General features: G+C 36.3%; 1 protein-coding gene across 1 annotated transcript; it reads left to right on the top strand.

The window, feature by feature from the left end:
* Positions 1-6: 6 nt before the first annotated feature.
* LOC137396739 (phosphorylated adapter RNA export protein-like) lies at positions 7-16,939 on the top strand. The gene is made up of 9 exons (XM_068083047.1): positions 7-90; positions 2,330-2,488; positions 2,872-3,009; positions 3,797-3,898; positions 7,126-7,314; positions 9,784-9,827; positions 10,422-10,601; positions 13,474-13,534; positions 16,247-16,939. Exons 1-9 carry the CDS (start codon positions 63-65, stop codon positions 16,474-16,476), a joined length of 1,131 nt encoding a protein of 376 aa, XP_067939148.1. The 5' UTR covers positions 7-62; the 3' UTR covers positions 16,477-16,939.
* The last annotated feature ends 285 nt before the right edge of the window (positions 16,940-17,224 follow it).

Here is a 17,224-nt window from a genome sequence, read left to right as displayed (position 1 = left end):
TAGTTTCTTTTTAGAAGACTTGCGGACTTCGAATTCTGCGTGGTTTAAGAGTTTCTTGTTGAATGGATCGTTTATTTCAAGAGAAAAACAGTAACTTATAGTGATATCATTATTTAATTTATCAATATAATTTATTATGGATACTTTGCATATTGGCTGTGAAGTGTTCTTAAGAGGCGTAGTGTGAAAGCGAGGTTGTCAAAATGGCAATTTATGACAATTCATTACAAATGCCGACCTTCTGGTTCGCACTTGTGAATAGAACGATTATTGATTTATTATTTTGTGTGTGTGTTAGCTTTTTAATAAATTTCTGGGCCGAGCACAAAATTTTGCCTAATCTCCAAAATGAAGTTGTGTATATCGAATAAATCCAAGCAATAGCATGAACAGTTGTAAAAGCATTTAGTTATTTAAATGTTACATTAAAAACTAGAGTTTTGATTACATAAAAACAAATATATACAGCGCCTTTATGTTAGTCTTACAATAAATGTAGACAAAGCTAAGATCCATACCAAAATAATAAATCTGTAGTGAGTTTTTTCGTGCGAATTTCTTTTAGTAGCTCTTCTAGTCTGTTTAGTTTGATAATCACAATATATTCTATAGATTTCATATTAATAATATCTTATCAATGTGTCTTGAGGAAGTGTCTTAAAGAAATGTGACTTATTGGTACATTTTGTTTGAATATTCAAGGTTCCAGGTTTCATGTTTGCTCTCACATTCTACGAGATTCATTTTCAAAGAATATTTTTAAATCAAATAAAATTTTTAAATATTTTCAAAGTACTTCTAAAAGTAAACTGGCTTAACTTTGATGTAACCTGCATGCTTTTCTTCATAGTTTTGTAATGTCAGAAATTTTGCTTTAAAATCGAAATGAATATTGGAGAATATGTAACTGAGAGATTAATGATGGATTATGAAGGCATCAAATCTGTAAAGACCTTATAAGACACACAAAGTACACATTGAAACAGGCTGTTAGTATGTATAACTGCAAGTTATATTTTGATATGCTTCTACTCTTGAGCATTTACCTTCTTGCTAGAGAAGATTAGAGTTGAGTGCATCATCACTAAATAACACAGCCAGCAACAAAAGTACAACATGCAAACTAATTCATATCAAGAAAGTAGGCCTACTTGCAGGCTTCATATTTTAATTTTTATATTGGACTAACACCTTTTAAACATAATATTTCTAGATAAGACTGGTTGCTTTTAATAGGGGTAGTTTTTCATAATTTCTAGATCATATATGGCTAACGAGTGCTAATAACTCAGTCATGAATGTGATTTGCATTTTTACAGCGTTAGATTTTCTTTCAGCTTGTAACTCATCAATATTTCAATTGTTAAATTTGAATATCTAAGGAATTGTTACCACTCTGGTGAATCAAATTTTAACCTTAATTAACTTTTATAAATTTCGTCTTTTCATTCCTTTTAGACACTTTAACTTAGTAAGACTTAGCAAATTCTACTAAATAACTTAGCAAATTCAGTATTTTAAAGTAACAGCCCCTAAAGTTGCTTTTCTGCAGACATTAGCCTATTGTAACAAGCTATGATATGCTAGTATTCTCTGAACATAGGAAGATTCGAAAATCTAATGGCAATTTTCTACAAGAAAATCTAGCTGAAACCTTTTTTGGAAATTTCTACTACAAACACAGTTTTAGCTAAAACTATTTAGAAGTTTATAGTTTTGTATGGCAGACTCCATTTATACTTTTTCCTTTATGAAACACAAACATGTATTTTTTTCTCGCTGATGAGGCTCATCTCTTTAATATACATTGACCAGAATCATTACAAATAACCGTACAGTTTTCATTGCATGTGAAATTGTGCATTTTTTGGTATTTTTGTGATGTGGTGTTCTTGCTCGACTTCAATTGTTTTTGTTATATATTGTATTACAATTGAAATCACGCAATCATAGATGTTTTCATCTGTTAAAAAATTATTACTGATCATATACATCTGCAATTTTTCTTATTATATTATTACGAAGAAAAATAAACAAAATATTTATTGAGAAACACTTTAATTGTAATGTTAACATTTTTAACATATAAAAGGTCACATGACATATTATTATTTTAATTTCTTTTTATTATTTTATATTATTATTAGAAAAGAAGCTAAAGTTTTCAACACCGTAAGAAGTCAGCCATGCTGCCTTTTAGGCCAAAAAACAAGTTTAATAATCAGTCTGTATGCAGCATCTGGAATTGGCGACTGTTACTTCTATAATTTCCATAGATGTACTTTACCAATGATCTGTAGTTACTTGCTGTGTCATCATGATCTTGTAGAAATGGAAGACGATCTTGAGGAAGGGGAGATCAGTGACTCGGATGAAGAAACAGCTGAGATTACTGCGAGCTCAGAGGCTGGTAGCTCTATGGCTCCTAATGATTACACTTTACTCTCGAGGCCAACGAACCCAGCAATGAGTTATCGGGCACCTCAGGGTCAGTTGAATCATTTTAGTCATTGGGGTTCTTTTTCTGCAGGTTTAATCCTTAACGGTGAATTTACACAAATTTTTAGTAGATTTTATCAGAAAGTATCAATATTTTTCTATTATTTGTGATTGATTTTGATGTTTGAGGTGATCTGACTGCCAGGATGTTTCAAGATTAAAATCAACTAAACTTGATCGTGGTTAGAACACTCAGATCAAGTTTGCACAAGCTATAAAAAGTTAGATTTAGTATAAAGCTTGTGACATCATTAATATTTCTAAATTAGGAGTTATATACTCACCTTTAGTTTTCCCATCTGGTACTGACTGCCCTACTTGTGTCTTGTAAATGCCCTCAACAGTCAGTAATTTCTGTGATATCCTTCGCAGATTCTCCTGGACTACCTCCCGCACAATCATTCCGTTCTAGTCCGTCTTGTCTGGCAGCTCAAGACTCAGATGCTGACTCTGACGATAGCCGAGAGGCAGCTAAACGCCCCAAGCTATTGCCAAATGTTTCCACGAAAGGTTTGAATCTAGGTCCCTTTTCTTGCAGTTACTCAGTTATTTGAAGACGAGTCAGCAAATTTCTTTATCGTATAATTTATGGTAATTACTAGTACATTGGAAGTCTAATGTGACGCAAGAGGTTGAATAAATATGTGTACATTTATGCTGAAATGCAGCAGCATGGTGGGGTGGCACAGATGGTAGTGTGTCTGACTACTAAGCTGAATGTCTCAGTTCAAATCCCGTGTGATGCAAATGTTTTTCAAACATATTGTTGTGGCTTCGGACGGACATGACTCTTATTATAGTAAATACTAGATGAATGTCCGGCGTTGCACGGGTGTTGAAAGAACAGCTTATAAACAGTGACAGGTAATTGAGTTGCTTGCCGTTAGCGTGGGACGTTGCCAATGACTAACTTGAGTACGCTAGTAAGCTAACTTACTAATAAGAGCTGTGAGAGCAAGCTTTAGTGATGTTGTTATGCGTATTTATGAATCTCAAACTATGGCTTATGCTGTAATATGTAGACACATGCTCTTATCTGCTGTCATTAGACTCAGCGCATTTACTTGCACCCATAGACTTTGTAAAGCATTTACTGTACGATATTATCATATATATTACGATACTATTATTAATATTTGCTTTGTGCATATTTCAAACTCTCAGATGGATGGATGTTAACAGCCATGATATGACCAATTTTATGCAATCTCTACTCAGTGTAACATTATGGTAAAGCTCACTTTTCAGCCTTCTATGTTTCCTGTGTGTGCTATTGTATCTTCCCATTAATTGGCAGCACCTCGTGGCAAAAAGAGTAACCTTTGGGCAGATGTACTTTTCGAGCAGCAGATTTCATCCAAGATTGTATCAGGAGGGATTACTTCTGATGATATTGACAGTAAGTATAGTGTGGTAGTCATCGACCTGGTGTGTCTGGAACAAGAGCTATATATTTCATAGTACAGAAAACGCTCTAGCCTGTCTTGATAAACTGTTGTTATTGCGGAGCTGTCCCCCCGTCAAGCGGACGAGCAACACAACAGCTTGTCACAAGACGTACTGCACCTGATGCATCAGCTGCACTGAAAGGGAGTTGTTTTCTTCCGTCTATGCGGCTTGGCTGCGATGTTATGGCGGTCGCTCCATTGGTAATCATAACGGGTTTCGCACAAAAATTTATGTAGAAAAATAAGATTACAATGTTTAACCAAAAACCAGTCTTTGTTGTAAACGTTAGTAGAATTTAAGAACAAAATTAATTGAAAGTAAAATCCATAAGAACAAATAAAACTGACTGATACAAAAATAAAAATAAAACTGACTGAGCGCACAAATAACGACATGTTTAGTCGCTGTTGTTGCCTAAGTTATCAGGTTCTACTGAAGTTTACCGCAGAGACTGGTCACTGGTTAAACGTTGTAATCTTATTTTTTCTACATAAATTTTTGCGCGAAATTCGTTATGATTGCCAATGGAACGACTGAAAACATCGCAGCCAAGCCGCATAGACGGAAGAGAACAACTCCCTATAAGTGCAGCTGATGCATCAGGTGCAGTACGTCTTGTGACAAGCTGTTGTGTTGCTCGCCCGCTCGACGGGAGAACAACTCTGCAAAAACAACAGTTTGTCAAGACAGGCTAGAAACGCTCCTACAGCATAAATAATCCGTTCCAAGCGTTTACGTCATAGGAATTTTACTGTAAAAACAGTAGAATGCATGTAAATTCTGATGCAAATGCCTAATCCTTTCCAAGATCATCTCAAACTCATCTTCTTGGCCCTTCAGATAGGAGAAAACTAAACGTAACATTTTAATAACTGTACAGTAACCGTCGTATAATTATTACATTTTCACTTGGTTTAGGATCCAGGATTAGGATTATGGTAAATTTTATGTTAAATTAAAGGAGCGCACACATTCACACGTTGATAACTTGCAATAACTTAGCACTTTACATTAAATAAAATAATTTGCGTGTTACGAAACAAAAACTTTACATAAATTATTTTTGTTATGTGAAATTTACATTAAAGGACATTATAGGAGTTAAAGGTATACATTATAGAAGTGTCTACTGTATCTATAATATGAACATAGGGGTGTGTACTGTATCTGTAATATGAACATAGGGGTGTGTACTGTATCTGTAATATGAACATAGGGGTGTCTACTGTATCTGTAATATGAACATAGGGGTGTCTACTGTATCTGTAATATGAACATAGGGGTGTCTACTGTATCTGTAATACGAACATACACAGGTGTTTAGGCAATTACCTAGCCATACACATAGGCTTGTACATAGACCTCAAGATCAGATATTACTTACTCATAGACTAGTTTATAGCCTTAGTGCTAGAATATAGCTTAGCAGAATCTCAGAAGCTGGATTCAACAGATTTATTTATAGATGTTTATGGAAAACTTAATGAACCAGAGCACAATAAAGACTTACTAGGTGGATGCCAGGTGTTGCACGGATAATGAAATAATTACCCAATGAATTTGAGTAATTTACTTGGTAAGCTAGTAACTTAAGCTAGTCTAAATATTTACTATAATAATAGCCGGGAAACCAGCTTGACGTTACGGTGTGTCATGACATTACGGGGCGTCATGGCGGTATGTGTGAGTTAGGCTAGTATTTCGCAAGCATTGCATAAATATGTGCCCTATTATTACTTAGTATTGCCAATTGGACGTGTAGTGGGTAGTACGTTTGTCTGAGAACTGGAGGTTCTGAGTTCAAACTCAGCGCCAAGCAGATTTTTCATTCCTAAAACTTTATCGCTATAACTGAACATCCGGATGACAATGACTGAAATTTATGTACAGTAGAGGCTCCTATAATGTAAATTACAGATAAGGTAAAGTATTAATGTGAAGTTTTTGCTTTGTACTGCGTAAAATATTCCATATAACGTAAAGTTTCAAGTCGGGCAAGTTGTCAAGTTCGATTTAATTGTTAATTCATCTCACCGCGCCTGCAAAGAAACAAACGGTGCGCGTATAGCATTATATCTATTGTATATATAACTTCCATGACATACTAGTTCGTCATGATAGATCATCAGATGTGTCGATAAAACAGAGAATAGGGTAGCTGCACAATTGTTCATAAATACCTGAAGGCAGTCAATTGGTGCAGATGTTACAGCGTCCGTTGACCCACCTGAATGTCACAAGTTGGAGTATCATCAAAAGTTCTCTTCTATCCTAACCTTGACCCCTGGGTACAAATAGATAACGAACAGGTAGTAGCGGGTTTTTATATTAAAAATATTTTATTGTTTTTGCTTTAATGTAGACGTATAAAATATTTGTTAATAGTGTTACTCTGCAGAGTAGACTCTGCTGTTTAGAAAAAAATAAGCAATTCGTTGTAAATAAACTTCGAAAATGTGCGCTCCCATCAACTTATTGTATAATTACCGAAATCATGGCCTATAAAACCAGTAAGGTTGATCAGAAAAAGGAGAAAAGTTGTCGATGCAAACCAATAATGATGCGTTTACGGTACAGCCCACAAATTAAAAAAGACAAGTCGTTATTCCTTTTTGTATGGCCAATGGGGTGAGTTTGGAAAGACCTTGGAACGGAATTAGGCAATTTACATGTATTTTACTGTTCTTATAACATAAAACCCCTAGAATGTAAATGTTCCTGAAATGGATTATTTACGTTAATGGAGCGTCTACTGTATATAAACATTTATTTATATAGTAGTTGGTAGCCTTATAACAGATAGAGTTATTCATAGACTGTGTGACTGGGTTTAAGATGATATAGTAGTTGATAGCCTTATAACAGATAGAGTTATTCATAGACTGTGTGACTGGGTTTAAGATAAACTCGTTCATAAATGGTTTTAATACTTCAGTCAATGTTTACAACATAGATTTATTCATAGATGTGTAAAGACAGTTAGTGGTTGCTTGCAACTCTGATTCAATGAGTTACTTTGGACATCATTATTATATTTCAAGTTATACCAATTAATTCTGTTCTTGTTTTTGATTTCTGTTTCTGATATTCTGTTTCAGAAACATTCTTGTTTCTGATATGCTAACCACTCAGACATTGGAATTGTTTGGAAAACTTGTTTCTTAACATAACTTGCAGCCGTGGAAAGGGGTGTAGAGTCATACAGACCGGCCGGAGAGAGCAGGACTGTCACCAGGGAGGACTTTGAGGATGGGCAGGAAGCTGCGACTGGGGAATTGTGGGATGTAAATGACGATGGAGAAGTTCATCATACGGTGCGGAAGAAAAAAGATAAAAAGAAGAAGCGTAAAATAAAGGACAGACTCGGTGGGTGAAGCTGTAACTATATAGGGTCGGTATTGCATCTTTACATCTCCAGTGTCAGCTATCAAGTAGCTTTGATATTGTGTGGAAACCTTAGGAAAGTTTTGTTTTACTTGAAGTAGCCCAAAACCATAATCTTTCATTAAAAAAATTTATTAAATTTAAAAAAAGTTTGATAAAAAAATCTGGTTTTATAAAATTAGTAAATTAGATTATTTCACTGTCTATGTATATAAAAGCGAAGCACAAACAATTGTTTCCTCACCAGTTAATTTAAGTGGCTGGTAATGTTAACTCAAGCTCGGATCTCCCACCATAGACCTGGGAGTACCATAGACTCGGCAGTTTGAGCACTGGCCTCAAGATCTTAGCCATTACTAGTCACGCTTTTCGGCAACTCACTTGTGTTGGTTGTTGCTGGTATTAGGGTCACATTTTGTGCTCGGGTGTTACTGCACCCAATGCTTCGATGACTACGGGAACTACAGTTGCACATACATGCCAGCACTTTTCAATCTTTTCTCTGAGTGAGATATTTCTCCACTTCATCTTTGCTGGCTCTGTTGTAATCATAGGGTACTGCTCTATCTATTATAGTAGCCTGCTTGTTCTTTGTGTTCATCACTATAATATGCGACTGGTTTGCCAAAGCATGCTTGTCAGTCCAGATGTGGAAGTCTTAGAGGAGCTTAGTGTGGTGTTCTTATTGACCTTCTCTAGAGTTTACCGCCTACTGGTTTATTGAGGCCATACTCATCACATAGACTTCTGTACACTCCACCTGCGACTTGATTACGCTATACAGTGTTTGCATTTCCGGCTAACTGCTGTTGCGTTGGAAGGTCTCTGGTGCATTTTTGCAGTCTGCATCTCGGATCATTTCTAGTGCATTTGTTTTCGTACTGTTATAACTAGCGACTCCGCATTGACTGTTATGTCACCTTGGTTCAGCCACATATATATCTGGTGGAGGTCACCAACCTCAGATATTTGTCAGTGGTAGACACCATGAAGAGGTTTGATGTCTCAGTCAGGCTCCTCATCATCAGTGGGCGGCTTCATTGTCACAGCAATTGAGTGAAATTCAGCTAGTAACTTGTCTATAGTGGCCATGGATGCCACATAGGCTTTCATGGTCTGTTTCTTTGTCTTCCACTGTCTGCTTTACACTTTTGACCCATTTTCTTTGAACCACCATCTTTCCTGCTAAGAAATAACCTAGCAGTATTGGACTTCGAGTGGAGTGTTCCATGCATGGCCAGCAGCTTGCAAGTTGCTGTGTCTGTTTCCTTGATTGCCTCCTCGGTCCGCCTTGGTTTAATTGTAGAATACTTGTGATATTCACCAAGGCATTGCGTATCACATGTTAATGTTGTCATAATATTTTTTTCAGAGGTTTTCTCTTATTGCCAATGTCTCGGCTTTTAGAAATTCATTGCTTAAAAGTAAAGCTATTTCAGTGATTTATCCAGCCACAAAAAGGGCATCTAGCTTTGAAAAATGTAGTCATATCTAATCATACGGGCTTAATGCATTCCATGACCGAGTATGTCACTTCTCTCATATCTCAAATCAATTTTTCTTATATAAAATACCTAAATACAAATTAATCCGTTCCCATCTTCAGACAAAATCAACTAAAGAAAAATATTACAATGGAAAAACATGTTTTTAATTCACTACCTAAACTCACAAACTAACAAATATCTGTCTAGCGCTTATGATCTGCAATAAATGTAACATCATTATCGACAATACTGTATGGAGTTCTTACCCTCGAGACAGACGGTAGTGGCTAACAGTGTTGTGAGAGAGACTTGATGGCAACCCGTTCAGAACGCCACATGTTTGTGACACTGCATACCATAACATAGATATTAAATTTATTATAAATAAACTTAGCATACTATGCACTTGCTGGAAAATAAGTTTAAATCTTACATGACACTAAATTAAATTGTATTTTTGTTTTCTTCCGGTTTGGCTCATTTTGGCTCGCTTTCACCTTCACTTTTAGCTGGCCTTTTGAAAACTTTTTCAAACAGATCTGATGAGAAAGGTTGAGCTATGTTGTCCTCGAAACTCGTACTCGACCACCTAGCGACCGTTTCGAGAACCGTCTGGTACGCTCGTATCTCAAATTTGTGTCGTATCTCAAGGTAAAGGATTTCGTATCACAAATATTTTTGTATGTTAGGACACTCGTATGTCGAGGTCTGACTGTATAACTGTGGATGGTTATATATACAGTTTATTATATCTATGAACGATCATTTGTATGATAAAATCTATATATATAGATGTTGATATCTGATTTATTGTACCAAAATATGATCACATCTATGGGTGAGGTTATATATGATAGGTTATATCTATGGATGAGGTTATATATGATTGGTTATATCTATGGATGATGATATTTTATGGATGGATTATCATGTATATAGTGGCATCTTTACTTACTATTTGCAGATTTAGAGTATGAAAGTCACGGATTTGACAGCCATGATGACCATGTGAGTAAAAACTGTCTATTCATATGTAGCCTACTCAGTATACCTAACCACACACTTTTTGCTGAAGCATTGACATTGACATTCATTGTGTTCACAAGCATTGACATCTGTAATATAAAAATGATGGATTCAGTTATCAAAAAAATGTCATTCGAAGTGTGTTTAGGAGTTGTCTTCTCACAAATTCTGTACACATGAGAAGACAATTTCTGTTTTGAATTATTGTAAGAAGTGAAAACAATAGATCACCTGCAATGTGATGCCAATGCCGAGTTGCAGTAGTAATCATAAAACTGTGATATTAATCAGATCTCGCTATGCCTAGCCTGCATTTAATAGCGAAATATCCCTGATTGGTTTGCTCAATATGCAATGTTCCAGATAAAAGTTATCTCAGGAAGTCATGTCTGATATTTTTTGTGGATTTTGGTTTACCTTGTCTCTTAATTGGACAAGGCAGAATCTAAACACGAAAAACAGTGCCTGAGGACATTTCTGTGGTTTAAAGTGGATTACTAAAAGCATAGAACCATATTGTTGCATTTTTATCAGATGCTGTCAGATTGTATCATTGGTTAACATTTGTGTCACTAGCCTTTGGAAGTTTGCGCAAATGACGATGAGAGAGATATAGCGAGATACATAGCTCGCAACCTCAACGAACCCAAGGTAGTCCTACTGGAGAGGGTCACTCGGTTTGTCGGAAGAGAAAAAACCCTCGAGCTTTTTAATGCCACGATGGATATCGAGGCGGCTGGGGGTATGAAGACTCTCGTAAGTTTTCTGTTTCCATTTTTAAAACCCAAGGCTCAATGTTGTGTTGTCTAACTATAAAATGTTCATAGCATAGGAGTACAGGAGTTCCTCGTTTTTTTGTGGTTATAAGGGACTGGCATCCCACGCAATAAGAGTAAACCTGAAATAGAGACCAATTTTTTAAGTAAGCCTATATATATTTGCCAAATTTAAACACCAAAACAATTAAACTGTTTTCTAAACAAATTGTATTCCTATATTATAAGTAAGTAAATTGGAGTTATCTTCACTCACATTCAGTTTATAATATTATTTCAACCTCAGTCCCAGTATTTTAAGCCAGGAATGCAGTTACATAGCACGGGTGTAGTTTGAACTTCATCTGGTCTGAATATTCGTACTTGTGGTTAACTGGGTTCGCTGTAACAAGGAAGTCACATGTTTGTAAACATGAGAGGGAGTATAACTCTTGGTTGTCACAGTGTATACTTTACTGTACTTGCATATATTTAAATTTTTTGATGTTTTTTAATTAAATTTTTTTACTTCACAACAAAAATCTTATAACCATGTACTACTGAAACCGCAAAAGTTGAGCCGCGAGGTAGTGATTGGTTACTGTACATTCATACACATGGCTCAGCTAGACTGTAAGATAGCACACTTACAAGGTGGACAAGAGTGAAAAGCTGTGTTGTCTTCTCATGACGGCGAGATTGAATTTTACCTTATTAAAGGTTGACTCACAACCAAATTCACATTAAAGTTATTCGGCATCAGAAGGTTCACTACGCCTTACTTTGCGGCGTTGTAGGTGTTAAATATGTGGAAATGTGATTACAAGCTCTTAAAAGCTAAAAAACAAACAGTTCATCACAGCCATCATGGAAACGCCGTAGGTTAGAATCCCATTATTTCGATGACATACTCAACTCGACGTGGTTATTGTTTTGACACGTGATGTTATCACATGAATTGAAGGGACAATAAAAGGCTCAATATAAAACATCTTGTAGCACTAGTTTATGACAAACACTTCGGGTTCTACCGGAAAGCCCTTATCAAACATTGACGCTCGCTACTTTACAGTTTCGTTTCAACCCGGTCTAATCATCTAGTTGTAATCTGATCATGTGACCCATGCTTCCTGCCAAATGGTGTAAACAATTTCTGCAGCATTTTTTGACTATCACGGGAGACCAACAGGCTCCACTTGTTTATTAAAAGATAAAATGCACTCCTTTGAGCTAAGGTTAAAAAAATGTTTAGGCTAGGTTAACTAATTTTTAGGCTAGGTTTTGAGATATCAGTGCTCAAAGTGACATCATTACAATGATAATGAAATAGATGCGTAAGGACAATAGATATGGTTTTATTGAATGCATGAATCATGTTTGTGAAAATATTTCAACGAACGAGATTGCATGAAAGTGTAAATAGAAGCACATCGTGTTCATTTACGTCCCATTTGAGCCATTTTGGAAATGGATTCCAACCTACGGCGTTTTCGAGATGGCTGCGATTAACTGTTCGTTTTTGAGTTTAAGAGCTTGTAATCACATTTCCACATATTTTGCACCTACAACACAGCAGAGTAAGACATACCAAATAACTTTTGCTACCAAATAATTTTTGATACCAAATAACTGTAATGCGAATTTTGTTGCAGGTCAACCTTTAAGTACAGACGGTTCCCTACTTACGAACATTCGAGTTACGAACAACGATACATATGAACGTATGTACCGTTGTTCCGGAAAATCCCGAAAAATCCCTTTACAATACGTATGTAAAGTTCAAACAAAGTTCAAACAAATAATTCGAAAGTTATTCGAGTTACGAACAACTGTACATACGAACGTATGTACAGTTGTTCGTAACTCGAATAACTTTCGAATTATTTGTTTGAACTTTGTTTGAACTTTACATACGTATTGTAAAGGGGTTTGCCGGCCTTTACTTGGCACGATCTCTACTATTAAATAAAGAGAAGAGAGTGCGTGTAGTTTCATTCAGCTTTAATTAGCGGAGGAAATTTCACTAGCCGAGGAGCGTACGGCTATCTGCTCTGCTCAACTAAATGAGCGCACTCAGTTATATGCAATAATATCAACCGTTCCGGCTAACGGTAAGAACACCGGCTAACAAGATGAATAAATAGGACCGCTAGCGTTGGTATGACAAAAATCTAAGTGACGATAAGTGATAGTGTTATGACGGCATATCAGATATAACAATAGCATAACAAGTGAAACAACGATATAATAAACGGACAACACATACAAAAAATAAGACAACAACGATAAGTGATAGCATAACGATTAAAACAACAATATAATAAAAAGGACAAGACATACAATAAATAAGAAATGCAGTGTCATGGCCCGGCGTCCACCAAAGTATTATCTCCATTTCATTAAATTTTTTTTCAGTACAAACCAATACAGGTTACTTATACAAGCCTTAAACATACTTACTTAAACCTTCAATATACTTATACAGGCCTTAAACATAAATTATAATACAAAATATAGCACTGAAGCAACTTACGAACAAATTCACCTTACGAACAATCGTTCGCAACGTAATTCGTTCGTAGGTTGGGAACCGTCTGTAATCGTTTGAGTTTTAACACTTTTCAGTTGTTTAAATTTTAAGTTTTGTAGTCATGTTTTTAGACTTAGTTCTTAAAAGCATTTTAATCAACCTTCATTTCATAAACTTGTGATGGTTGTCCTAAATATCTTTATTCACTAGCAGGCTTCTTTCTCTCTCAAATCGTTGAACTTTGATGTTTCTCAACTTTAGCCTACTGATTTTTGTAGCAAGCACCTTTATATAATACTAGATGAATACCCGCCTTTATATAATATCTGTACTTTTTCTCCAGAGAGGTGATACAAGACGGACACCCGGAGGAGTTTTTCTGCAGTTGCTCAAAAAAGATAAAGGTAAGAGTTGATCTCTTAACATACCTGCTGGCAGATGCCAATCTCTTTAAACTGTGTGGCAGGCATTTTAGTAGTTAAGAATTTACCACAGTCCGAGATGTGTAAAGGAAGTCTGGAAGACTCTATCACGTCGCGCCACACCAACCTCAATCAACTGCCCAGGGGTAGTTCAGTCTAGATACATGTAATTGGAATATTCAGCAATGCACACTAATGACAACTTGCGAAAATGCTGTCTGTTCACTCTTTGTTCCCCTTGTATAGGGCTCTTTATTAGGTAGGCTCCACCCCTTTGTATCTAGTCTTCAGTTGGTACCCTGGTCTGGTTGGGTTGAGTCCATAGGCGGGCTCGAGCACCCGGCCACCTGGCTGGCACCACGGATGCAAATAAGTTCTACAATTTCATACAGGTTCATACGGTATTTTTTACAAAAATATGAACTTATATGAAATAGTAAAGGTCCAAACACATTAGGCGATTTTATCGCGAGCGTCATGAGGAGGGCGAAGATATCGCTAGCATGGGCATAAACACACTTGAGCGATTCATTAGCAAATGATATAATGAGCACGCTCACAAACTGCCAATAAAATTCCGTATCATTAGTTTCTTCGGAGTTGTTAATAAATTTAGGTAAGTCAATATGGCGCCGTCTAGGCGACAACGTAAACAACTTCCGCATTTGTTATTAAACCTATCTCACTTTCACGGATTGTACACTGCCTACACTACAAGAAGACATAAGAAAAAATGATTATTGTATTTTTAACTGTAATATTTTTACGATTTTTATACATATTGTATTTTGTAGTGGTTTTTTATATTTAATATATTAAATAGTTACCATTCTCAAGATGGTCAACCTGCGCAACAATTGACTCCGAATATTGGTTTTCAACTCGGATTTTTTGTAATTTTTGTTTGTTATGGTGTACAGGACTGGGAGTGCTATTATTAAATTTATGAACAATTCAGCGTTCGTTCCGAAGATGTTTCAATCGTAACAAAATAGCAAATTGTTGCTGCTGTACGTTGGTGAACATTGATAAGAAATAATTACTCGCCATAAAATTGCATTCTGGTAAAAACCAACCAGTCGAAATGCATCTCGCTAGCGATAAAGTTGTGTAGAGAAAGTCTAGCGTTATCGCTCTGCATGAGCACGCTGAGTAAATTCTAGCGCAGATTAGCGCCACGCAGCGCGATATTGCTCTAAATATCGCCTCGTGTGTTTTCACCTTAAGAGAGGAAATATTAAACTCGCTAAATATTAAAGGTTAAACTCGCTGAGTGTCCATGTACACCTGTACTTGTTAATTAACAGGCTTTACCTAGTCCAGCGCTTCTCTGTTGGTTTTCATCGCTGAACCCCTACAATTGATGAGGGCAATCTCGCACTCCCTTCTTTTGAATGGAACAAAAAGGCTCAAAACATACTAAAAACCAGGCATACTTTTCGGACTATTAACCGCTACTTTTTTTCTGACGATTTGAACCATGCGGCTTATGTAAGAGTGCGGCTATTCTGTGGCTTTTTCTTTCACTGCTAGGGCACATTAATAAGAATCTTCGGTTAGTGCGCCTCTAGCGGTGAAAGAAAATACGAAACAATGCCTAACGGTACTGTTCCGTTAGGAACTAGGTTAAAAAGCGTCGGTTAATACGGAACAGTGCCATTAGGCACTGTTCTGTTTTAAACAGCAAAGTTGCTGCCATGTTAAAAAGCACCATCCTGAGTTCTCCGCCCTATACAAATGTGCGGCCTATGTATTGTTTTATTATCGTTTTTTGGAACATAAATCAGATGCGGCTTATATAGGGGTGCGGTTTATAGTCCAAAAAGTACGGTATTTGGAATACATGTAAACAAAGTTGTTGGAAGGTCATTCTACTAAGGATCTAATGTTTGACATAGCAGCAACATCTAAAAACAACTCGTTTTAAGGTCTTTGCCCTTTTTCCTGCCTTCTCTCTGCTATTATCTGATCAAAATGTAGTTGCTTGTGGGTGAAATGTGCAGATCAGTTTCAGGATTTATGGCATTACAATGTTTATTTTTGATATACACAAGAGATGAAACTGGGATTTACGTAGGCGAGTTGTTGGGATAACAAATACACATTCTTTCTTCTCATGATTGATTTTTTTACCTCTAATCGGGAAGCCTTGGCCGCGATGAGTAATGGTGTTGATCCCTTTCTTGCAAACATGGTTCACGATACCATGGTACATCAATCTCTCATGTCAATAACTGTTGCCAAAAACTTGAAGACTGGTTTAAAGAGTCATAAGTTACGTTTGCACTGTAAATCCACATGATTTCTCTTCTCAAAAGTATATAGCGTAATAAATATTTGTTATGCTATATTTATATTTTATTATATATATATATTTAACATTTATTTTCTGTAGTAATCGCCACAAAACTGGTCTAAAACCCATTCTAGTACTCCAGAAGCCCTGTACAGCAGTCATGCAGCCATTTTTTTCAACTGTAGCTCAAACTGTGTTGGAATCTGGTATAACTTACTGTTTGCTTGCCAATGTCTGGGAAATCGGGGTGACTTGTCACCAATTTGGCAGCAACTGCATAGCACGTCATGATTGTCATAAACAAATATTAAAGCTTGGCCCATTGTCAATGAAACATGTAATACTACAGGAAAACGTAAACCTTCAACGCATGGCACTATGTATTCCTTTGTTGACAGGTATCTCCAAAGAGACAATCCAAGATATTTTCGCTATAGAGAGAGAAAACCAAAAGTTTGTTAAAAAGGTCATCATCAAGGAAAAACAAGCCCGCAAACGAAAATATTATAGTAAGGAAAATTCTGACACAATGTCGGAGGGTGTGATGTCATCGACATCGCGAAATGACAATATTGACGACCTTGACTTAATGGATGAGCCTGATATCCAATTAGGTGTGCCCACATAAAATTGACCAATTAGGTGTGCCCACACAAAATTGACCAATTAGATTAGTGTACTGAACTGACTTAGCTGATCAGTGTATATTTTCACTATTCACCAGATTGAACAAAGTCACATTTCCTATCATTTGTAGATATTCTTTTTATTAACACTTTCTCTATTTGTGTACAGTTTATTATTTTGAATACATAATGTACAGTGGAATGTGTTCAGGTACGCTATTAATGGAAGACAACTCCCACTTTTTATTATATCAAAAAACTTGCACAACTGAGGTAAACCTGTAGAGAGTTGTATCTTTTGCTCATTTCATCATTTTTTCACAGCTAACAATTGCCAAAGTGTGTAACCCAGTCTATATTCTTTGAGCCCATGATACATCATAATCATATTCTGTACTCGAGTGTCTCAAACTCCATGTTTTTAATTGGCTGAGTACTTCTTTACTCTCTAGCAAAAAGAGGTTGGAAACACTGGCTAAGTGGGTTATCTAGTCGATGTTTGTCCCATTGTTGAGATATCACATGTGTGGCTGTCTTAGAGTCAGCTTTAACAAGGGAAACTAAATTTTCTAGTTTGTTATCTACTGCTATGCATATAAATCTCAGTGTCTCTTCGTCTGTACAGTTATAGCGATGAAATTTTGAGAAAGAAAAATGCTCTCTGTATTGGATTTGAACACAGTACCTCCAGTTCTGGAGGCAACGAGCTTACCCATTAAGCTACATGAGTTAAATTAACCTGGCTTCAAA

Source organism: Watersipora subatra, chromosome 5 (assembly GCF_963576615.1).
Source record: "Watersipora subatra chromosome 5, tzWatSuba1.1, whole genome shotgun sequence".
NCBI lineage: Eukaryota > Metazoa > Bryozoa > Gymnolaemata > Cheilostomatida > Watersiporidae > Watersipora > Watersipora subatra.
Note: the sequence above shows the minus strand (reverse complement) of the source record. Positions and strands in the feature narration are given on the sequence as shown.

Coding starts and splice junctions, on each gene's coding strand:
- LOC137396739 (XM_068083047.1), top strand. CDS start 63: ATGGATCGTTTATTTCAAGAGAAAAACA. Junction 3,899..7,125: donor TACTTCTGATGATATTGACA/GTAAGTATAGTG, acceptor CATAACTTGCAG/CCGTGGAAAGGGGTGTAGAG. Junction 7,315..9,783: donor TAAAATAAAGGACAGACTCG/GTGGGTGAAGCT, acceptor TACTATTTGCAG/ATTTAGAGTATGAAAGTCAC.